The sequence below is a fragment of the Primulina tabacum genome, chromosome 9 (assembly GCF_025594145.1).
Source record: "Primulina tabacum isolate GXHZ01 chromosome 9, ASM2559414v2, whole genome shotgun sequence".
In the NCBI taxonomy this organism is placed as follows: domain Eukaryota; kingdom Viridiplantae; phylum Streptophyta; class Magnoliopsida; order Lamiales; family Gesneriaceae; genus Primulina; species Primulina tabacum.
The window spans coordinates 40,490,066-40,512,115 of record NC_134558.1 but is presented as its reverse complement, the minus strand read 5'-3'; the positions used below and the strand labels follow the sequence as shown (position 1 = coordinate 40,512,115).

At 34.8% G+C, this 22,050-nt stretch overlaps 3 protein-coding genes across 8 annotated transcripts; 2 read left to right on the top strand and 1 right to left on the bottom strand.

Moving 5' to 3' along the window:
* Window positions 1–424: 424 nt before the first annotated feature.
* On the bottom strand, window positions 425–5,948 carry LOC142556214 (uncharacterized). Of its 2 annotated transcripts, none has more exons than XM_075667549.1 (9): window positions 5,790–5,948; window positions 4,705–5,073; window positions 4,519–4,606; window positions 3,958–4,043; window positions 2,848–2,926; window positions 2,629–2,688; window positions 1,804–1,925; window positions 1,417–1,488; window positions 425–709 (listed from the first exon to the last, which is right to left on the bottom strand). In XM_075667549.1, exons 1-9 carry the CDS (start codon window positions 5,921–5,923, stop codon window positions 607–609), a joined length of 1,113 nt encoding a protein of 370 aa, XP_075523664.1. In that variant the 5' UTR covers window positions 5,924–5,948; the 3' UTR covers window positions 425–606. The 2 variants fall into 2 exon arrangements, with proteins under 2 accessions (XP_075523664.1, XP_075523665.1); XM_075667550.1 differs by having other exon boundaries at window positions 4,705–5,080; window positions 5,790–5,929.
* Window positions 5,949–6,257: 309 nt separating this feature from the next.
* On the top strand, window positions 6,258–16,153 carry LOC142556210 (putative sugar phosphate/phosphate translocator At3g17430). 4 transcript variants are annotated; one of them, XR_012822540.1, is made up of 12 exons: window positions 6,258–6,614; window positions 7,636–7,918; window positions 9,320–9,427; window positions 10,805–10,836; window positions 10,912–10,962; window positions 11,508–11,569; window positions 11,662–11,923; window positions 12,306–12,571; window positions 12,658–12,752; window positions 13,203–13,379; window positions 15,675–15,746; window positions 16,103–16,153. XR_012822540.1 is itself a non-coding variant. In XM_075667546.1 (10 exons), the coding sequence occupies exons 2-10, from the start codon at window positions 7,835–7,837 to the stop codon at window positions 13,374–13,376; spliced, it is 1,134 nt and encodes a 377-aa protein (XP_075523661.1). In that variant the 5' UTR covers window positions 6,258–6,459; window positions 7,636–7,834; the 3' UTR covers window positions 13,377–13,767. The 4 variants fall into 4 exon arrangements, 3 of the variants coding, with proteins under 3 accessions (XP_075523661.1, XP_075523660.1, XP_075523659.1); XM_075667546.1 differs by lacking the exons at window positions 15,675–15,746; window positions 16,103–16,153 and having other exon boundaries at window positions 6,258–6,459; window positions 13,203–13,767; XM_075667545.1 differs by lacking the exons at window positions 15,675–15,746; window positions 16,103–16,153 and having other exon boundaries at window positions 6,258–6,519; window positions 13,203–13,767.
* LOC142556208 (ion channel CASTOR-like) lies at window positions 14,891–22,039 on the top strand. Of its 2 annotated transcripts, none has more exons than XM_075667542.1 (12): window positions 14,891–15,407; window positions 15,675–15,746; window positions 16,103–16,720; window positions 16,887–17,069; window positions 17,269–17,328; window positions 17,415–17,618; window positions 17,808–18,056; window positions 18,685–18,783; window positions 19,180–19,374; window positions 19,624–19,716; window positions 20,611–20,877; window positions 21,325–22,039. In XM_075667542.1, the coding sequence occupies exons 1-12, from the start codon at window positions 14,964–14,966 to the stop codon at window positions 21,541–21,543; spliced, it is 2,703 nt and encodes a 900-aa protein (XP_075523657.1). In that variant the 5' UTR covers window positions 14,891–14,963; the 3' UTR covers window positions 21,544–22,039. The 2 variants fall into 2 exon arrangements, with proteins under 2 accessions (XP_075523657.1, XP_075523656.1); XM_075667541.1 differs by lacking the exon at window positions 18,685–18,783 and adding an exon at window positions 18,840–18,938 and having other exon boundaries at window positions 14,896–15,407.
* The last annotated feature ends 11 nt before the right edge of the window (window positions 22,040–22,050 follow it).

The window sequence follows — 22,050 nt, the reverse complement described above, 5'->3', positions numbered from 1 at the left end:
CGTATCACAAGAGACATATTCTTTAGTAAATGCATGCCGCATTCACGATACCTTATTGTATTGAATTTCCAATCGTCCAGTTCTTAGAATATAAACTATGATAATGTTTGATGCTACTGATGAGATAATTAAGAGATGAGCAACAAGTGTGATAAAATAAAGATATTATAAAAATGAATAATGTTTAAAGATAAATAATATATTGTTAGACATATTTTTAACTTGCATGGTTGTTACATTTACTGTTTTATAATATCTAAAATATTCTTGCAAAACCTAAATCAACATTCAACAATGATTTTCAAAAGATATAATCATAAAATTTCATTAATATCATGTTTATAATATGTCCTATCATTTGGATAGAGAGATGTTTAATGCAACAAACATAGAATATCACAGGTCAATCGCCGAAATTGAGATGACTAAAAAATTAGAAAAATATGAGATAAATTAAAAATTAAAAATTAAGAATCATCCCACCTAAACCAAACGGTATCTTAATAGTACAAAACAAATAATGAATGCAAACAGTCAGAAACATGAACTTTAACTACTTTTGCCTATGAGTCCAGAGAACCAATTGTCCATCCTTGCAAAGGCTGTTTATATCTTGAAGCATTTGTATCCATATTCAGGACTTGTCATCCCATCTTCCCAGTCTCCCATTCGACGCCCCCCAAAAACTACCTGTTGAATTCCTAAATATCTGCCAGACGAAAAAAATTTCAACACTTCACAAGTAGTCGACAAATATTTTAGAGAACAAATAATCAACCAAACCATTTGAAGCGCCATTGTTTTGGGAAAGATCACTTCTCCTGGTACTGATGCTTTATGAATGTTTTAAATTAAATAAGTTTGCAAGATAAAACCAAATATATGGAATTTGGGGAAAAAAATCTTCTCGCTCCATCATTAATACAGTATTATTAGACATTTTTTGTTTGGTTCTTTTTTATTGCACCATAAGATCCCTTTTTTGAATCCAACCAAACTATTTGAGATCAGTTGCATGTATTTTGTACATATCTTATGTCATTGTTAAATATCTCGCATCGACTGAATTATGTTTGAATATATAGACTTGAACAATAATTACTCTAGAGCTAGTTTTTGGATGAAGTTGGGTCCAAGTTCATTATCTTAACATGCTATCAGAACCCAAATCCATAGTTATGTGATGAACTGTCCTTATCGTTCATTCGCTAACGTCTTGTGAACTTCACGCTCCAGTTGTTCATTTCTGGACGTGAGAATGATGTGTTAGATGTTCAAATCGGCTCTATTAAGCTCTTGAAAGTTATACATATGGACTTGGACAATCTTCTCGTCAAAAACTAACTTTTTGGGATGAAGTTAGGTCTAAATTCATGATCTTAACCGTCACGATAGAAAAAAGGGAGACAGGCTTACTCCGAGCTTAATACAGTCAAGCAGTTGAGAAGAACATCAAGTGAAAAGAAATCGGCTGTACCAAGGTCTACCCTGTAATAACATGCGTATATGATGATATTAGAAAACGAAATATGAATGGTCTACCCTGTAATAACTAGAGGTTTGATGTAATTATAAAACACCCCACGGGATTTGAATGGTTGTATGACGAATTCTGATGGCAAACGAAATTTTTACCAGAAATGCGAACTTTTTCGTTAAATTGTGCGTTTAAAAATAAAAGGTCCCGTGCAAAAAAATTAATCAGAATTTTGGCAATTAAACCAATCACTGGGAGTGTTGATATAACTTACCAAAATATGATATTGTCGTAGGTACTGAAAGAGCTATCGAAAAAATACATACCAGACTCTACCCCAGTTGTCTTGGAACTCGACATCACTTATATCATGAAATGATGAAGGCATCACTTTAGAACCTTTATCTGCATCATATATCGGGTCGTATTCCATGGATAAATTTGCCAACTACATAGATAAAAAACTGGTTTAGCATCTAAGTTGATATGATCGTAACACATGACATGATAGTTCAATAGCTAGATGCAATCTTCTCATGATATCGGACATGCTTACCAGCACAAACATAATCTACACTGAATGTCCTAAATTGATGTTGCTGTTCGTGAATAATTTGCAGATATGTAAAGTTATTACGTTTCTATTAATCATGTAGTACCACTAAATCTCTAAAAAGTCAAGGAATAATGTGCCATGATTAGATATCTACAAATAATTTGCAAACCTAACAACACAAACTACAATGAAACAAAACTCGACTCCTTTCATAATTGGAAAATAGTAAAAAGTGCATGTGGAAGAAAGCCATGTCTAATTACTGCCATAAAGTACAAACTACATCAAAATGATCCTCAGGCTTGCTAAATTTCTTCAAATTTTTAAAAATTACTAACAAATAATCAGGTTTCCACAAAATAGTGGTACAAAAAAATTATGAACACTCAACTGGACAGAAGAATATAATTAGAAGCTGCAACTTTCAGAAAGTGACACTATACATGCTTTTTCCCGAGGCCTTTATTGTCCACATGAAGCCTTTGATGTTGAGTCAGGAAAAATACCAAATAAATTATAGTCCCACTCGATGAGGAAGATGCGATGCCAAATGCCAGTTAGAATAAAGAGTACATGCATTTTTAGAAGATTGAACCTGAATATTGGCTGAATTAAATGCGCCTAGGCGACCCATCAGATACCATGACTGAATAGCCTGTGATGCATGTAATACAATGATTCTAAGGGCTTAATCACAGACATAACACATGGTATGGTAGACAAAAGATAAACATATAGGAATTTCATAATCCCAAAAAAATTGATGATATCAAACTCATTTGAATGAGAAAGATAAGACAGAATATTGACATACACTACTGAGGAGATCAATATCTCGATCTGAAGGTGATCCATACAGCTCAAACCATATGTAGGAATCAAGAGGATTAAAACTGGAAATCATGACAAAAACTACATGAGAATTTCATAAATGGTACATCTATTATAGTTCATCGAACAGGAGACTGTGGACTGCTCAGATAAGATAACAAGTTGGTAAATAGTGACTCGAAATGAATTCAGAATGTCCTCCAAACGTTGTCCCAGAAGAGCATAACACCTGTTCTAATAACAGAAACTTCCAAAAATTTTAATTGTGAAAATTTTCTCTTGGTTATATTAACAGCCACAACAGTATTTTAGAATAACTTTGTCCTTGAGTTTGCTAGAATAACCATTTTTTGCTTTCTTCAAGTCACAATTAAATAGTATTATTGTATGGATCTCTCCTTGTTTTCAGTAAATGAAAATGAAGCCACTAAAATAGAAAAAGCCAAAAGCAATTACGTTAAGTGTTAGCACACTTGCCATAAAACCATTGACAGAAAAGAAACAGCACCAAACATATAAAATCCCATGTCAATATTTGAATTTTTTAACAAAATATTTTAATTGGATTTTTCACATAAATTCATTATCTTCAATACATAAATACAACATAAATGAAGAGAGTGATCAAAGATCTGAAGCATTATTGGAAAAGGGAAAAGCCGCCGGGATTGGGCACGTGTGTTCTCTGCTTCACCATCATTTGAAATCGACAGATTCTTCCATGGTACTATTATTATTTATTCAGTAAAAGCTGGATGAATTAAAATTTAAGATCTCAAACCATGTGGAATATCAACCATATATTCATTCTCTCAGTACAATTAAACAAGTTGGCCTGCTTTTTGTAGTTGCAGACAAAGAAATTTTGGCTGCGAAAAAGAACACAAGAGCCAAAACATTCTTGTGCCAACTGCCAACAAAAATATAGAAAAGTACAAAAAAGTAATATGAAGCTAATTCAGCCTCTCTTCAGTACTAATACGCAGATTATTGAAACCAATTGAATTGAAAGGAGTACAAGGGAGGTGAGCAACAGAGTAAGGAAGTAATAAAAGAGAAATATTGAGAAGCAACAAATATGCTAGGCCATTACTCTCTAAAGCTGACTTTGAATGCAAGGACGGAGCCGGATTTAGATTTTCGGAAATCTCGTCCCTTCCCACGAATCCTATCTTCCACCTATAAAAATATAAATTTAAAATACAAATTCAGACGAATCTCAGAAGCACGAGGAAAAATCTTTAGACGCTCCCTGAACAAATCAATATGGCAGATTAGATCCATTCAGCATACCTCTCATCAATTATACCTTGCAGGTATTTCCTATGGTCTTGATCAAACCAATAACAGTAATGCTAACTGTTATAATGCTAACATATCAACTCCCCAAAAAAAGACCAGAATAGAAAGACAACACGAAAAAAAAATCAAAAGCATGACAAAAACCAATTTACATAAATCTTTTCAAAACTAGAAAATGCCAATAACTTTCAAAACACCAATCCTGACACATTTTTGAAAATCATATCATGTTAACTTTCATAAACATATTACCAAGCACTTGCATGAAAGTAGTTCCAAAAACTCAGAGAAAAATCACAATCAAAAGTTTGAAGTTAGATTAAATAGAAAGCCCAAATAAATGCCACCTCACCCTTTTCCGCATGAGTTCAGGGTCACCGATGCTGTCTCCCAGAACAGCTCGAAGCTCGGAATCATTTTTACAAGCATCTTCCAGCACCCTGCACTTAACTTATACACGTAAAAACCAGCCAATGCTACAAATATATGTGCAATAAAACAAGAAAGGTCAACAAGAAAAGTAGGCGGTGAGAATGACTTTGCCCAAGAAGGATAGTTATGGAGACGATCATATTCACGCTTCCTCTTTTCCTCACGAACTTTTAACAGACGGCGTCCTCTAGCTGACGTCCCTGACCCTTTGGCAGCCTTCTCACTTGATAAACGACTGGTATCTCCATCACTCGTACTCACAGTTGTATCAAGACTTTGGTCAATATTACCTCTGACATCCTTCGATGCAGCTAAAGACAAAGACATGTGCTGTGTAATCTTCATGTTAGCAGGAAGCATTCCACTATATTGAGGGATTGCCAAGAATGGAGATGATGAGGTTGGGAGCTCCATCAAAATGGTGAAATGAGAGAATGGTGCGTACACAGACGGCATAACCATTCCTTCTCTTTGTCTATTATCTGCATGTTTATTGAGTATCAAAAGAAAGCCTTTCTCTTTCACCACAAAATTTATCTTTCTTCGCTTCTCTTTCTTTTTTGACAAACAGTCTTTTGCGTGCAGATAAACAACACTAAAAAGAAGAAAAAAAGAAGAAGAGAGAAATATCCAATGCTTCTAGAGTGGCCTTCCTGGTCACGAGGTAAAGCCAACATCATCTCTACTTTAGTTAACCAACCATGGAACCCTCAAAACAGCTAACATTCTGATTTGATGTTAAAGGAATTCGTTCTTTTGCCAACCAACTCCATACAAGCAAAACAAGGTAAAAAATTCTTTGTACCGCTCAGAAATTAAAGTCCATTCATCAAGCACAACCCAGCAGTGAAAACAACATTTAATCAGTTTTTTTTTTTTGGCCTTTTTGCGGTTTTAATATCATTCATCAAGCATTACATCTCACAGGTAAACAAGATAATTAAATATCAAACTTGTAAACATGCTGAAAACTTTGCAACTAAACAAAACATAATCCGCTCACTTTTCGTCCCAATAAACTAGTCCACAACTAAAGCATGTAAATGTTAATTGTTCATTTCTGGATTTCGCAATACAGCAGCTTTCACCGACTACAATTCTCCAAGAAAAAATGAAATTTTTTTGAAATCAACCACACGCGCATACAGCTACATCGAAATACATAACATATATAATTAGCAATAATCTTACCTCAAACTACAAATGGCTGTAGAATTTGTGTAGTTGTGGCGTTTCTTCCAGTTATACTCCCATCTTTGGGTAGATGTTAGTATTAGAGGTAGAGCTGGAGATTTGAGGGGTTTTATTTTTTTATTTATATTCATATTCGGGATGCAATCTTATTTGCCTTTGTTTATTTTATTTTTTTTCACATATAAATTATAATATATACGTGTTATTTTATTAAGTTTAAAATAATTAATTTTAATGTGTTTGTCTGTTTTAATTATTATATATATTAATAAAATATTAAAATTTCAATATGTAGTTCAACGAATAGAATATTAAATTTGAGTTTAAGTTAGATATTCAATTCTTATTAAAATTATTTTTTTATTTATATATCAAAATTATAGATATATTTTTAAATATTTTTTATAATTATATTTTGACCGTGGTTTAAATTTACTAGAAATAAATAAAGTAACGTATTTATACTTCCCAGCGACTGTCTTCACCACAACAAATCAACTATGGCATTTTTCCTGTTAATGAATGTACGTTTCCCATTCGAAAGCACGAAAGCACCGGAATAGCTGGCTGAGTAACTGACCTGTACTGAGAACCAATTTGAATCACATCGCCGTTTCTTGGAGACCCAGTTGAAATCAATACTGGATTTGCTCGTATCCACGTTCACGTGGGTGCTTTAGCTGGCTAAGCATATGTTTTGTTTGGCTCATTTCCTTAACGTACCTGGGTGAGTCAATGAGTTTATGCCTAGATTTGTCGATGCGGGTTCTGCACCTGATTATTCTTTTCATCAAGTGGTTCTAAATCGTTTTCATTGCTGCGGTATGATTGACGTATACTTGCAATACCTTGGCTGCATAAAATTCTGGAGCTGTCGAGGAAATTTATGTAAATGTCTAGGAAAATTAACGGAGGATTTTAATTATGTAGGCCATAATGTTTCTATTTTTTGGTCTGATCACGATGCTACATGAATCTTGTATTTGAGTTATCAAAGTGTACAAGAATACCATGCTAGACAAGATTATGGTGCCATGCGTGTAGTCAAATGGAAAAGAACTGTAGAGTTGGAATGTCCCTAAATTTATAATGAAAGGGATGTACTTACAAACATTGGGTTTGCTAAAGTAGGATGTAATTTGAAACATAGGGTAGGATTTTTGTATTTCTGAAAAATTTACCCCCATGGGCATTTAAAGGAAGAGATAGCCTGTTGCATGAATTTTACTTTTGCATCAAAGAAAACTTTGGATAGCTGGGATGAACCACCGGTTTTCATCTATGGTCAAGAGATGCTGTCCGCTTCGAACAATTTTCAATTTTTTCAACACTGTCAATACCTTTTAAAATTAAAATCCAACTGCTATATGTGATTATTGTTTGATGGTACTCTGATACTAAGTGGCCAAGTGGTTTTAGAAAATGTTATCCAAGTATTTTTTGTCCATGAAAAAACAATGAAATTAGTTATATGATTTTGTCTCAGTTAAGAGAAGGAAAGAAAATGTTTCGCATAAGATTGATAAGAGATATAGAAAGTAAAGAAATTGGTCAAAGTATCTTATCATACATATTTGCTTGTGTTTCATAAATATTTTAAAAGATGAGCGGAGAACTAACACGGGGGGTGGATGTTATTGAAAATACGATGTAGTTATCTATTTGGCAAGAATAAAAAGTGCTCAGATATAAAGTATTAGATACCTTTCTATGGTTTGATGAATTTATTGTTATCTTTTATTCAAGAAAGGCTGCTTTCATTTTAATGCTTTGCCAAACTGATGTTCTGCTTGAAAATGCTGTGTAGATCAATTACGTGATGCACCTAGAATCTTTTTTTCAGGTTTCTATGGCTTTTTGTGAAGGAGTTACAAACAGTTCTGCAAAAATCATGGCTTTTTCACCATTGTTGAGTGGATGAATAACTTCATCTTGGGTTGAAAATTGCATCTTATATCAATAAACACTCATCCAGCCGGCTGTGACAAAGTAGGATCTGGATTTGTCGGTGTGATAGTTGGAGGAATACATCTACGTACACAATGATCAGCAGACAACTTGTATTGACCTATCTGTATCTGTTAGTATATATAGTTCTATCTTCAGGAGTTATTTTATACAACAAGGTACATAATCACTCTTTGGAGATGGACAATATTTGATTTTATTCTCTCTTGTCTTCTTGGTTTTACTTGTTGCAGTTATTGATTGTATCTGTTATCCATTCTCTTTCACCAATTCTTCATCGTTCTCTTTGACAATTATTGATCGTATCAGCTGTTGAAGCTCTCGGATTCAGTTTTTCTGTAGATGGACATTTTCCTGTTTCGCCTGCTCTACTATGCAGTAAATATGTTCAGTTTATGGAGCTAAGCAGAATTCTATGTAACAGGAAATTATCTGAAATAAACAAGCTACCATGAAGATCATTTTGTATCATGCTTTATTATTAAACTTTACTTTGTACCTAAGGTGTAAATAACTTTGATCAAACATTTTTTTTAAAAAAATTTCCCTTCCATATGTATTGGAATACACTCAAATACACTTGGAGAGGGTTATTTTTTAAAAAATGAAGTTTGAACTAGGCAATTCCCCCAAATTTCCCGGATGTATGCAATATGCTGAAGGATGTGCGTATCCACATTATTTTTACCTGAAAATTTTTATGACATTTAAATGAAGAGCAAAGTGCCTTTATTTATAATGTCAAAAAACAAAATATTATTTTCTGCTGACCAAATGATAAAAAACAAAAGAACAGAAAAAAGGAAAAGATGGCAGTATCTGTCTGGGTTATCATCGATGTCCGTCCTTTTTAACCTATAAGATTGTCAGTATTTGCTTCAATCGCAAAGTAATCTTCTGTTTTGTAGACTCTACATATGAAGTTATAACATTAGGAATTGTGTTTAAATGTAGTTAAGTGGTTTGACATGTTTGGGTTAGAAATATGTATCTAGTGGCGTCTAGGTGAAGTCTTGAATCTTCAGCTATTCTGATATTATTTTCTTAGTAGAAAATTTTGGCCGTCTCTAGCATTTTCTCTGCTTTAGTTAAGATTTATGTGTATCAATATATCAAACTTGCAAAATAGTTCATCTTCATCATTTAGTTAGCGTATTTTAGAGTTCAATGTGAGACTGCGTCTCTGAAAGTTAGAGAGTGGCTTGTCAAATTCATCTGTTCATTAGGTGTGTAATGTTCAATCTTTATATATAAGAGCAATTCTTTAATCCTCAACTCCTAATAAAAAGCATAGCTCCTGAGATATATTGTTCCTTGTGAACAAATTTTTATTTGTTTTGAAAAGTAGATCAGACATACGTGTGCTTATTTTGTTGGCTTATTTACAATATTGTGGATTCTTCAATTTCAAAAGTTTGTCATGTGATTCAAGGGTGTGCTTTTGATATGATGCTAATGATGTTTGTCCTGGTCTTATATCAACACATATTTTATCTTCCCTGTCCATTACACTCTTGAGTTCTGAATCATCTTCCTTATGATAGTTTCTTGCTGTGCAGTGGGTTCTCTCGCCAAAGTATTTCAATTTTCCGCTTCCAATAACGCTTACTATGATACACATGGGCTTTTCAGGCTTGGTGGCCTTCCTTTTGGTCCGCGTTTTTAAGGTAGAGAGTATTTCAGAACTTCTGTCCTTGGTTCACTGTCTATTCCATTTTTGTTCACTAATATTTGCAGTTGAACTCACTCGTACACCTTGAAGGGTTAAGCTGATGTATAAAACCATATGCTTGTGATGGATTGTCCACTTTCCTTGCTAATTTTTTTTATGGTGTACGCATAGACAGATACTACCAGAGGAAATGATTCGTTATTTACTCCAAATGTAATTTGGTGGTTTAGACTTACCACAACATGAGAAACAATAAGTTTCTTTATTCTTGATCCTTTGACATCAACAGCCTCCAAGTTTGTAAAATTTCATCGTTGGAAAGGTTCATATAATGAGAGTTAATGGTGTACTATATTTGCCGAATATTTGAATTTTAATTGGTGTCAATTCTAGAATCAAGTCCCTGATCTCAAACGATTTTTATCCTTATTTTAGCGACTGAATCGGCTTTGAATCTGTTTAGAATATACAGTACGCTTCTTGATGAGTTCCACGATCTTACGTTGAGAGACATACCTCATAGTACCTATAGTATATTCAAGGACTTTATCTTTGCAGCTTGCAAGAGTATACAGATAAAGTAAATGTCATAATTGGATAAGATCGTAAAATATTATTATTAATATAAAGGTTGTTTTTACATAAGAGTCAATAAAGTTTTAGCCATAAGTTGGCTCATTGGAGGACACCTACTCTAACAATAAATTCCATACGGCTCTTACAAAAAAAATCGATACACCGAAATTTCGGTACGGTATCGGTATAATACCATTTATAAATTTTAAAAAATTGAGTTACTTACATCAAAATACCGAAATTTTTTGAATGTCATACCGATACCGAAATTGACATTATATGACATTATATTATGATTTTAAAATATATGATTTTTTTTCAATATTTTGGTATTTTTTGAATGTCATACCGTACCGAACTTCGTACTATACCGAAATTTACGGTATACTATTAAATTCTGTATGTGCGGTATTTTGCGGTACGGTAAGTGTGGTATACCGGAATATTCGGTATTTTTTCCCGCCCCGGAAATAGTTATTACGTTTCACAAACTGCCTATATCTTTTCAGGGTGTTAGGTCATATAATGATGTCCTTTTCCCAAGTGTTTAACGTAGAACATTAAATAGTTTAGTTCTCCCTGTGAAAATTTGTGCATTTCTTTGTCTCCTTGTACAAAATCAATAAACCTCTAATTGTTTCTTGAAGATGTTTTGTATCCTTTTTGTTGCTTTGTAACACGTTTCCTGGTGTGCTGCTATCTTATGTCTGACGTTTCAGTAATTTTTCTTGGAAATCAATGTGATCACATACCACCTATTGCGCTTAATAGTCTTCACTTAATTTTACTTTCTCAGGTTGTTTCACCTGTGAAGATGACTTCTGAAATGTAAGTGATTTACATCCTCATTCTTATTCAGTTAATGTTGTTTCTCTAACTAACCATGCCTTTCTAAATTTGCAGATATGCGACATGTGTTGTTCCAATTAGTGCCTTTTTCGCATCGAGTCTTTGGTATGTACAATGTTCTGCAGAATGAGAAACCTTAACTGGTTGTGTGAGTTTTGCCATTCATCTCAGAGACATATCACTTATTTATGTTCATTTCATGATATAGAATAGATGTTTCATTATGGCAAAATTGGACCATCATGGACGGTAATTTTATCCATCTTGTAAACTCTTGTCAAGCATTGGGGAAAATAGTATCTCAAATATTTTTGTTATGACCGTGGATATCAGTTGAGCCACTTCAATAAACATGCGTGGGTAAACTGTAATTATGATTCATTGGGCAAATATATTTTTATGGGATTTATTGTAACATTCCGTGGGTTTGTTTCTACTCGTATACACATCATCACTTCATTGTTTTCCCATATAGTTTGAGTCTGTCGGGAAAGTTTATGATGGAGTAATCACCAACTGTATCCTCTGATGGTTCTTACAGAGGCAACTTGTTTTGAAATGTTGATATGACCATCCCAATTGTTTGAGTTCCATATTACATTTTTGTAAAGCACTACCATTCTCAATTTCTAATCTGAACTTTCTTGCAGGTTTGGAAATACTGCTTATTTGTTCATCTCCGTGGCTTTCATCCAAATGCTCAAAGCTTTGAGTAAGTTTGTATACTTTCTTTCAATCTTGGCATTTTTGGTTATCTTCGAGAAATTTACTAATAAAAAATCTTCACCTTATATCCAATGACAGTGCCGGTTGCCACTTTTCTCATGGCTGTTGTATGTGGTACTGACAAATTAAAATGCGACATTTTTTTAAACATGATCCTGGTCAGTTTTGGTGTTGTCATATCTTCATATGGGGAAATTCATTTCAACATAGTGGGAACAGTTTATCAAGTTACTGGAATATTTGCTGAGGCTCTTAGGTTGGTCCTCACTCAAGTTCTACTTCAGAAGAAGGGCTTAACACTCAATCCTATCACAAGCTTGTATTATATTGCCCCTTGCAGGTACTCTTACATGTTGTGAAAGCTCGTCCATTGAGTGCAGCTTTTTTACTATTTAAACCTAATGTGAGAAAAAGTGCAAGAATGAAATCGATGTGGAAAGCGCAAAATCGGTAAATTTTAGAAATCTTATTTTTTTTATGTGTAAACATCATAAAATTTCAGTTAGAGGAGCATGTGGTCTTATTATCAAACAACCATAATGAGAGTTTATCTTCAATTTCAAGGTGCTTGTTTAGTTATCATGTGCGACTTCCTTTTTAGGGTTTCGTTTGAAAATTTGTTGCGGATAATAAGGTGTGTTTGGTATTGTTTTTTGAGGAGACAACTTTTAAAAAAGAAAACAAGTAATTCCATATCATGATAATATTCTTTCCATGTGCAGTTTTGTGTTCCTCTTCGTTCCTTGGTGTCTTTTGGAGAAGCCGGAAATGGAAGTCTCCCAGATACAGTTCAATCTGTGGATATTCTTCTCAAATGCACTTTGTGCATTGGCTTTGAATTTCTCAATTTTTTTGGTAATTGGTAGAACTGGTGCAGTTACAATTCGAGTCGCCGGTGTTCTAAAAGATTGGATACTTATTGCCCTTTCAACTATCATTTTTCCTGAGTCAACCATCACCAAACTCAATATTATTGGCTATGCAGTTGGTACCCTTCTCATTCCATTGTCAGCATATGCGGTTCTTGAAAATAAAATCCTGGAAGGCGTCCTAAAATTACTCCTGTTTCTGCAGCCTTATGTGGTGTAGTCATGTACAATTACTTGAAGGCCAAGGATGTTCGTTCATCTCAAACTTCTGCGGAGATTATCACTGAAAGAGCAGCTAAGGTAAACACCATATTTAGGATAAACTCTTTGTTCTGAAGCAGCAGTTGATGTAAAATAGAAAAGCCAAGTCACCAATCTCCTCCAACTATTGAAGCTGATCGCTTGAGTTACTCGGGGAAGTAGCTTGTTGTTTGCTGGAAGTTCAAAATGGGAACACAGCATGAGAAAAATGTCTTTATTGAATATTCATGAGAGGGAAATGAGCTCTCTAGTTCCTTTAATGGGGATGGTCTCTATTGTGATTAATCCCACAAAATCATAAATTGTATGTCGATTTCTTAAAGTTGCTATTATTTCTCTGTCCCGTGAAATACTTTGAACATTTGTTGACTCCATGAGAGATTACACATTCATTGATTAATGTAGCATAACGTTGCTTGTCACTGCTTTTTCAAATAAATGAAAGAATCGATACCACCGAAACTATGGCTTACATGTCCGTTTTCACAGGACCTAAAGACAGAAAAGAGGTCATCTGAGCTGTATTTTCCAATTGAAGACTCAAATCATAGCCTTGCCGGAAAGAATGGAAGAAGTGGATATCATCTAGATGTAATTGTAGATGAAGAAGCCCCATTGATTCCTTCTTCAAAAGGTCTTTCTTCAAGAACAAAGCCTACTTAGTAGGTAAAATATGCTTTCTTTTGCCCCGTCTTTCATTTCTAGAGCAGCTTCATTTGCTAGAATGAAACTAGAAGATGTTTGTTCACCCACACCCCCTTTTTGTGACGTTATGCCATTCTTTTGTGAACATAAAATAGTTCAAGAAGGTAGCGAAATATTTCCTTTGCTTGCAAACCATTGGTAGTTTTCACAGCATCGATTACTAGGAGTGTTAATCTAGTGCTTGGCTTTTTTGCTTTTCTTTTTTTCCCCCTTTTTGTAATATGAAATATTGAAGTAGAGCATGTCTCTTTGGGTGTACAATGACAGATTTTGTTGTATTTCTCGATTATTTTAAAAACTTGTTGTATCTCTCAATTGAGTGAATCTTTAGTTGTCTTTTCATGGAAAATATTATTTTCTTTGAGTAATCTTTAGTTTAGTGTATAGCACAACTCATGCAATCAGTATTACATTTTCTTCTTCCCGTACCCCAAATTTTACCATACGATCACATGTATTTTGAAATATAGATATGATTAATAATAATAATAATAATAATAATAATAGACGAGTACCATTTTTTGATAAATAAATATATCTATTTTTTATGTACTTAATTGTCAGTCGTAAATTGTCGGTTTGTAGTTTTCATTTAAATTTACCAAATATAAATATATAATTTCGTTATTATAAGCTGGTTTGAAAATGCGATGGCCTCCGAGGGGAAAAAATGCATCGACATTAATCAAAATGAAAATTGGATGGAGCTCAGTTGATTTCAACAAGGTTCTAAAACGCATGAAATGTCCCGAAACGCAGATGTCGAGCTCCAAGCTTTTTAAGCTTAAGCGAGATTAGCACAAATTTAAGCATGAAAAAAACGTTTTTTATTTTTAGTGTAATTGTAATTATCTCAAACCAATAAATAGATAAAATAATATCTAAATATGATAAATTTAAGTTTGATGCATTAATTCTGATATTTATAAAAGAATAAAAATCTCAAAATTCAATCTTTATTTGTTTTTACAACTATACCACAAATATTATCAGACATACTTGATCATAATTAAAATTAAAAAATAAATATCGAAATTATAAACCTAATTTATTATTTTAAAATAAAAAAAAGACATATCTTCAAAATAAAAAAATATAAAAACAAATAGAGTCGATTAATTGTGCTTAAGCACATTTAATTAAACACCTTAATAACGTTTAATTCGATCAAACTACAGTTTCATCATTTTTCCGTTTTCTCTGAAGCAAGATGTTTTTATCGAACTTCAAGCTTAAGCATACTTAAATAGAGTTTAAACGAGCTTTTTAGAATACTAGATTTCAATCACAATTTCATGTAATGGATTGAAAAGAGATTGGATTTGGTCATTATTATTTTTATTTATCATTAAATAATTATTTCAAAAAATAAAAGTAAAATGCGAAGAATAAATCATCCTAATGAAACGTCAAGTTTTTCCAGGGGTATTGTCGTAAGTTAATTAGCGAGGAGGGTGGTCCCCATCCAGGAACACGTGGGGTCCATCATAGCGTGTGATTTATAATCGTGCCTCACCGAACTGAACTTCCGTTGCAGTTCCGGACATGTCCCATAACTCCGATGCCGCCTCACCGTCGACGCCCGGCGGCGCGAGGGACTGGGTTTTTCCTTCATATTCCTTCGTTCACTCTACCCATTCTCACCACCAACGAACCTCCCGAAGAAGAAGATTCTCAACTCACCCCACGCAATTCAACTCGGCAGCCGCTTCGTTTCCGTCTCGCCCAGCTACTGATGACTCCACTCCAGTTCTAAGTAGCTATCCTTCCAATTTTTCAGGGTTCAGACGGCGACGTTTCAAGTTCGGAAGGAACTACGAGAAGTCAACGGTGGCCGTTGATGATACTTCGGATAGAGGGGGAGTCGTGGAGGTTAATCCAAAAGATGAAGTTTCACGCGAAGCCAAAACGACGTCTCCTGGGAAGAACTTTTTCGGTTTTCTAAGAGGAAGGTTGAGAGTTCGTTGGCAGTTGGCTTTTACCGCGGCAGTGAGCAAATATTTCCTCTCTCTTCTGTTTGTGTGACATTAGCGTACCACTCTTTAAGCACAATGTACGACGGCGGTGGCTAGGATTTATACATCTCTCCATGATGAATATGGAGAGATTACCTAGTTTCACTGTATAGCTGGCGTAATTGTTACCTTAACCACATTTTTCTCTAACTATATAAACTGTGAGCGTTTGCCTGAGAATTTTGCATGACTCGAGCTCCACAGAGTAGAAGTTGATATTTTACACTGTGGTTGGGTGCAGATTCTTATAACGGTGCTATCTTCGTTGGTACAGAAGAATTTTTCATTACACAATGAGATTATTGATTTACAGGTAACTCCACTAAATGTTTTAACCATATAAGTATTTTTATTCTCGATAGTAGAAAGTAGATGAGTATGGTTCATTAGTTAATTTGAGATAGACGTGGTTTAGTGATTGAATTTTAGAGTACATGTAAGATGTGTAAATGATGGAGTATCATGAAATGTATGTTTTATTTGTCAACTTCTAAAATAATATAGCCTGGTTGTTAGTTTTAAAAGGTATTTGATATGATTTGATCTAGTTCTATCAAAACATGGTGGTATCACGTCTAAAGATTTTTTGTAACAATTTACAGAATCAATTATTGCTCAGGATGCTGTTAATCATAGCTTGCTAATAAGCGTAATTCCTCTCTTTTGCAGGATCAATTATCCAAGCTCAACGTGAGGTTAAAGCTTTGCAATCATTTGGACCCTGTAGATATTAATATCATGTCAAAACAGAATTTCTCTGTTGATAGTCTTCCTAGCAAAAGCATTAAAATTGTAGCATTAGCTTTTTCAATCATACTGTTGTCTTTCCCTTTATTACTCTTCAAGTGTGTTGACTATATCTCAAATTCAAGAAAGTCGCTGGACAATAACACAGAGGAAGTCTCTTTGAACAAGCAGCTCGCGTATAGGGTGGATGCCTTTTTATCTGCAACCCCATATGCTAAGTCTCTGGCTTTGTTAGTCGCTACTTTATTGTTGATATGTCTTGGAGGATTAGCGCTTTTTGGCGTGACAAATGACAATTTAGCTGATTCCCTTTGGCTTTCTTGGACTTATGTAGCTGACTCAGGGAATCATGCAAATTCCGATGGCATTGGTCCTCGGCTTGTTTCTGTTTCCATTAGTTTTGGTGGGATGCTTATATTTGCAATGATGCTTGGCCTTGTTTCTGATGCTATTTCTGAGAAGTTTGACTCACTCAGGAAAGGAAAAAGTGAAGTAGTGGAGCAAAACCACACTCTTATCCTTGGGTGGAGTGATAAGTTGGTATACCCTTATTTGATGTCGTTGTATCTGTTCAAGAAATGTTCCTTTTTCCGCACTGAAATGTTGCGCAGCAAAGATGTTTTTATTTTTACCGGCATCCTGTTTTCAGTTTTTGTTATCATGTTACTAGAGTGCGATGCTGATGGCAGTTCTATCGTATTGACAGGGATCATTGTTAAATCAACTTGCCATAGCCAATGAGAGTTTGAGTGGAGGAATAGTGGTTGTCATGGCTGAACGAGACAAAGAAGAGATGGAGCTTGACATTGCTAAGATGGAATTTGACTTTAGAGGAACATCAGTTATATGCAGAAGTGGAAGTCCTCTTATACTAGCTGACTTAAAAAAAGTATGCTATTTCTTGGTTTTCTTCAACTTCTTTTTTGACTCGTTCTTAATTTGAGATCCATGAATTTCTCCTCATTAAGATGACAAAGGCTATTTGAGATCTATGGTTGTATATACATGTATGTGTATGTGGCTGTTTGGGCAATTAACCATATAATGGTGGAATTTATTTTCCAAGCTAACTGTAAGAGATTTCCTAGGTGTCTGTTTCTAAAGCTCGTGCTATAATTGTCCTCGCCGAAGATGGAAATGCTGATCAGGTTAGCCCGATGGAGGATCGAACACATCTCAATACTGCTTGTTTAACATTTGATACCTATTTGAAGTTTCTTTCTTACACATGCAGAGTGATGCTCGTGCACTAAGGACAGTATTGAGCCTAACGGGTGTAAAAGAAGGATTGAGGGGACACATAGTGGTAGAACTTAGTGATCTTGATAATGAAGTCTTAGTAAGACTCGTTGGTGGAGATCTTGTTCAAACTGTTGTGGCACATGATGTAATTGGTAGGCTGATGATTCAATGTGCTCGACAGCCTGGGCTTGCTCAGGTCGGCTTATAGTTGTTTTACTAAGTTTTGTTTATGGTCCATTGAAAATGGTAACCTTTATCATCCTCTTATCCGCTGTTTGTGCGTGACACTGCATACTGTTTTTTAGATTTACTTTATGTACTTGATTGAAACTTTGCTTCCCTTTTTCAGCTTTTCTCAGACTATTTTGTGGATTTGCCAGTGCAGATATGGGAGGATATTCTTGGGTTTGAAAATTGCGAGTTCTATATCAAAAGATGGCCACAGTTGGATGGGATGCAGTTTGAGGATGTTTTGATCAGCTTCCCAGAAGCTATTCCTTGTGGGGTGAAGGTAGCATCAAATGGTGGAAAAATTATTCTAAACCCTGATGACTCTTATGTCCTACAAGAAGGGGACGAGATTCTTGTTATTGCTGAGGATGATGATAGTTATGCTCCATCAACTCTACCAATGGTGCTTCCCTTTCCTTTTTACAACGTGTCAGTAGTTACTATTTCTGCATCTATGCCTATTAGCTTCAAAGACTGACGATGACCATCATATCCTACGTGAGATTCAAGGATACCTAGCAAACTCACTTGTCGATTTTATTTTTTTTCTGTAATTAAAAAAAAGTGAATTAGTTAATAATCATAAAAACAACAACAAAGAGTATGTCAACAATATTTTATCGTCATCATCTTCTAACATAATCTGTCATCACGTTTTACCCTCCACACTCTTTCTTGCAAGTTTGATTGTATATTTGAAATCATATGTTTGCGAAACAACTCTTGTTATGCCAAGGGACTGAATTCGAGTAGTTGATAATTTATGTTGTCAATCTTATTCTTAGTTAACCTTTTTCACTTCCAAGAGTTCTAGTTGATTGGAATCTCATATTACGATGTGGAACAGTTAGTTCCTTTTTTTTCGAACTTATAAAATGAACTTAATGGGGGGAAACAAATATCATAAGTCAGATGGTGGGCTTGCCACTCATGAAAGAAATGGTGTTGGGTTGGTTCCTGCCATGAAATTCATGTGAGTGGGGCATACCATAAACAAAACTTACATACACAAAATTAATTTCGTTATTCAGGTCATTGATGCAACATTCATACATATTACCAGACCAACAAGAAAGTCACAGAAGATTCTACTTTGTGGATGGAGGCGAGACATTGATGATATGATTGTGGTAAGCCAGCTAATTGAAGCCCCTAATTCTTTCTCTTCTTCAACTGAATGCTGCAGGTCTGGAGAGGAAATCTACCACAGGATGAGATTGACCACAAGTCTTTTGAGCGGATACTTCTGTGTGGTTGGCGGAGAGACATGGAAGATATGATAACGGTAATTCAAAATACACAAGTACAGGTGGCTAGTGATATTTTGTCGATGGAGCTTAAATTTCTTGGTGATGCACCTGACAAAGAGATGATCTCATCACCTTGTTCAATAAACATAATGTACCTGCAGATTTTCAAATTTGAATATTCGTTTTATTTGTTTAAGGCTATATCCTATTCCTTCCAAATTTTGCTGTACATCAAGTTATTCTGTTCAAAATAAACTTTGTTGTTTGGATTGTTAGGTATTGGATGCTATTCTAGCACATGGATCAGAATTGTGGATGTTCAATGATGTTACAGAGAAGGAAAGAGAAAGAAAGCTAATCGATGGTGGCCTCGACACTAGCCGACTGGTGAATATAACACTTGTCCACCGTGAAGGAAATGCGGTCATACGACGTAACCTTGAAAGCCTGCCTTTGGAATCTTTTGATTCGGTAAGCTACATTGATCACTTGCTTGGTAATAAACATGCAATAGATAGAGCCTGCAGTGGTGAAATTGAGAAGTGATAGTTAGAGGTGTCACTGGCATAACACTTTTTATTGTTGATCATTCCAAAACCTGATATATTTGACGACTCTTTTCATAAAGAAATGAGGCTGTTTTATTATGATTAAATCATTTTAACCAACCCAATTTTTTTTACTCGAGTTTCCTTCCAAATAATTTTCTCGGTGACGCAGATACTAATTTTGGCTGATGAGTCTGTAGAAGATGCAGCAATTAAAGCTGATTCTAGATCTCTCGCCACATTATTGCTGATTCGTGACATTCAGGTACATTAATTGGATGTTGATTTTTGATTTATTAACAACATAGATTCGTAAATTGTATTCAGCTCTTTATCACTTTTACTAAAAGTGATTATAATTTGGCCTTAATATTCTTTGCCCCAAAAACATTTTTGACAACGCAGAAGGTTGACGATCTACGAGTCTATGAATAAACTGGCATTAGAGTGTGGATGTGCCCTCACTGAGACAAAAAAGCTGCTAGAATGTACTAGCTAGAATCTGTGGACTGGAATTATTTTCTTTTCTAACTCACTCAAGTCTAGATTTATGAATCAGTTATATCTGCTTTAATTTTGCAATTCTGGTCATCTAAGAACTTTGATGGAATTAATTATTCAACAACAAAATATTTATTTCTGCTATAACATCAAATTACAACCTTAATCGACAAAAATAAATATAGATTTCCAATCCCTCCAGCAATTGAGAAATTCTTAATTGGTTCATCCTTCGAAGGTGCTGCAAGAGCTCTACATCCTCAAATAATTTTATATTCCCGTGAACAGGTGATCTAAGGTCAACTAAAAGGAAATGTCTTTTCACCCACTCTCAACTCTCTACCATATTTTACTTATATTCCAGCTGGAATAAACTTTTAAACTAGTTTATTTTATTAACTATGATGTTATTCTTGGCCTGTCAGCCAAAGAGTTTGTTCAAATATTTACTAGTTATATGTTGGCATTGGCTTCTAACTCTCTCGTATGTTGGCTATAAATCTCGGCCTCACTAATCCTAACCAAAAAAATGTTGAAAGGTGAAAAGAAGCAAAATTGACATCTTAACCAGACATGCATGATGTGCCACTTTTTTTAATTACTGGTTCTGTGATTTTTGATTTTGAACATCAAGAAAAGATTAATCTTTGTTTTTCAGGCAAAGCGCCTTCCAATAAGAGAAGCCATGATTCCTCAAGCTTACAGAAGTAGCTTCTCGCAAGGCTCGTGGATTGGGGAAATGCAACAAGCTTCGGATAAATCGGTTATCATCAGTGAAATTCTTGATCCAAGGACTAAAAATCTGTTGTCCATGTCGAAAATCAGTGATTATGTTCTATCAAACGAGCTAGTTAGCATGGCTCTGGCCATGGTTGCTGAGGATCGCCAAATTAATGATGTACTGGAAGAACTTTTTGCTGAAGAGGTGCATTTCTGTTTAAAAATTTCGTACAATTCAGTTACACCATTTTCTTGCAAAACAAAGCTATTTTTTTTTTTTGTACCATGGGTTTTCTAGAATAAATTTGTTGAATGGCAGATAGCTGACTTCTGATGTTTGTTCTATTTCTTACCTTTTGAAAATTCTGGCAAGAATAACCTGGTAATCTCATTTCATACCAAGCATTTTTTTGGGTCCGAAATGTTTTGAGTTTTGTTTAATTCCAATAGAAAGAAACTAGCCCTTGTCACAACTTTTGAAGTATCCCCATGTTTTCTAGGGGTATATGTGCTGAATACTTGTCCGACCCATATCCAAGCTATGTGTGTCTGATTCTGCATGTGAGTCTTTTTACAAATAAAGGTGCATCATGGCTCATTGATTATTCACGTCTCCCCCTAGTAATCTTCTACAACCTTGTACATTTTACAGGGTAACGAGTTGCACATAAGAGGAGCGAATCTTTACCTGTATGAAGGTGAAGACTTGAGTTTCTATGAAATAATCTTACGTGCACGTCAAAGGAGAGAGATTGTGATCGGATATCGTCCATCCAATGCAGAAAAGGCAGTGATCAACCCCTCGGCCAAAAACGAGAAAAGGAAGTGGTCCCTAAAAGATGTCTTTGTTGTTATTGCTGAGAAGGAATAAACTCACTTGTCTATGTAAGTCGGAGTTCTGCTGGATTGAGAATTTTGCATGCTTGACGGGAGTATATCGAGGAGCTCAGCCACAATGTCCGGTGTCTCAGACATCTGCTTTGAAGTCTGCTACATTTTTGTGTTAGATCGACCGTGCAAAAGAGTAATTACCCATTTATCAAGATCGTCAGTATGTTTAACCCCATCAATGCCACCAATCTCTCTAATACCCTGTCAGCAATATATTTGAAGCAAAGACTCGCGCACCCACTCTTTGGCCCGAAGCACCTTCGAACCCTTCTTTATTAGATCCTTGTTACTTGAGCTTCTTAAGTTCACCTCTAAAAATATGTGATACACGCATGTTTTTTATTCTGAAAAGGGGATTTTAATGTTATTTAATTTCAGGTTAGAAGATGTAGGATTAACTTAATCGTGTCTCGTAAGTGACATGTGATTATTTTAATGGTACATGAGATACTTTTAAATTTTAAAATAATTACAACGAAATGACTTA

Coding starts and splice junctions, on each gene's coding strand:
- LOC142556214 (XM_075667549.1), bottom strand. CDS start 5,923: ATGAATATAAATAAAAAAATAAAACCCCTCAAATCTCCAGCTCTACCT. Junction 4,044..4,518: donor CTGAACTCATGCGGAAAAGG/GTGAGGTGGCAT, acceptor ATATTTTTATAG/GTGGAAGATAGGATTCGTGG. Junction 2,927..3,957: donor TTCAAAGTCAGCTTTAGAGA/GTAATGGCCTAG, acceptor CATGATTTCCAG/TTTTAATCCTCTTGATTCCT.
- LOC142556210 (XM_075667546.1), top strand. CDS start 7,835: ATGATCAGCAGACAACTTGTATTGACCTATCTGTATCTGTTAGTATAT. Junction 12,572..12,657: donor TATTATTGGCTATGCAGTTG/GTACCCTTCTCA, acceptor CTGTTTCTGCAG/CCTTATGTGGTGTAGTCATG. Junction 12,753..13,202: donor TCACTGAAAGAGCAGCTAAG/GTAAACACCATA, acceptor CCGTTTTCACAG/GACCTAAAGACAGAAAAGAG.
- LOC142556208 (XM_075667542.1), top strand. CDS start 14,964: ATGTCCCATAACTCCGATGCCGCCTCACCGTCGACGCCCGGCGGCGCG. Junction 17,329..17,414: donor AAGATGGAAATGCTGATCAG/GTTAGCCCGATG, acceptor TTACACATGCAG/AGTGATGCTCGTGCACTAAG. Junction 19,717..20,610: donor TGCTGATTCGTGACATTCAG/GTACATTAATTG, acceptor TTTGTTTTTCAG/GCAAAGCGCCTTCCAATAAG.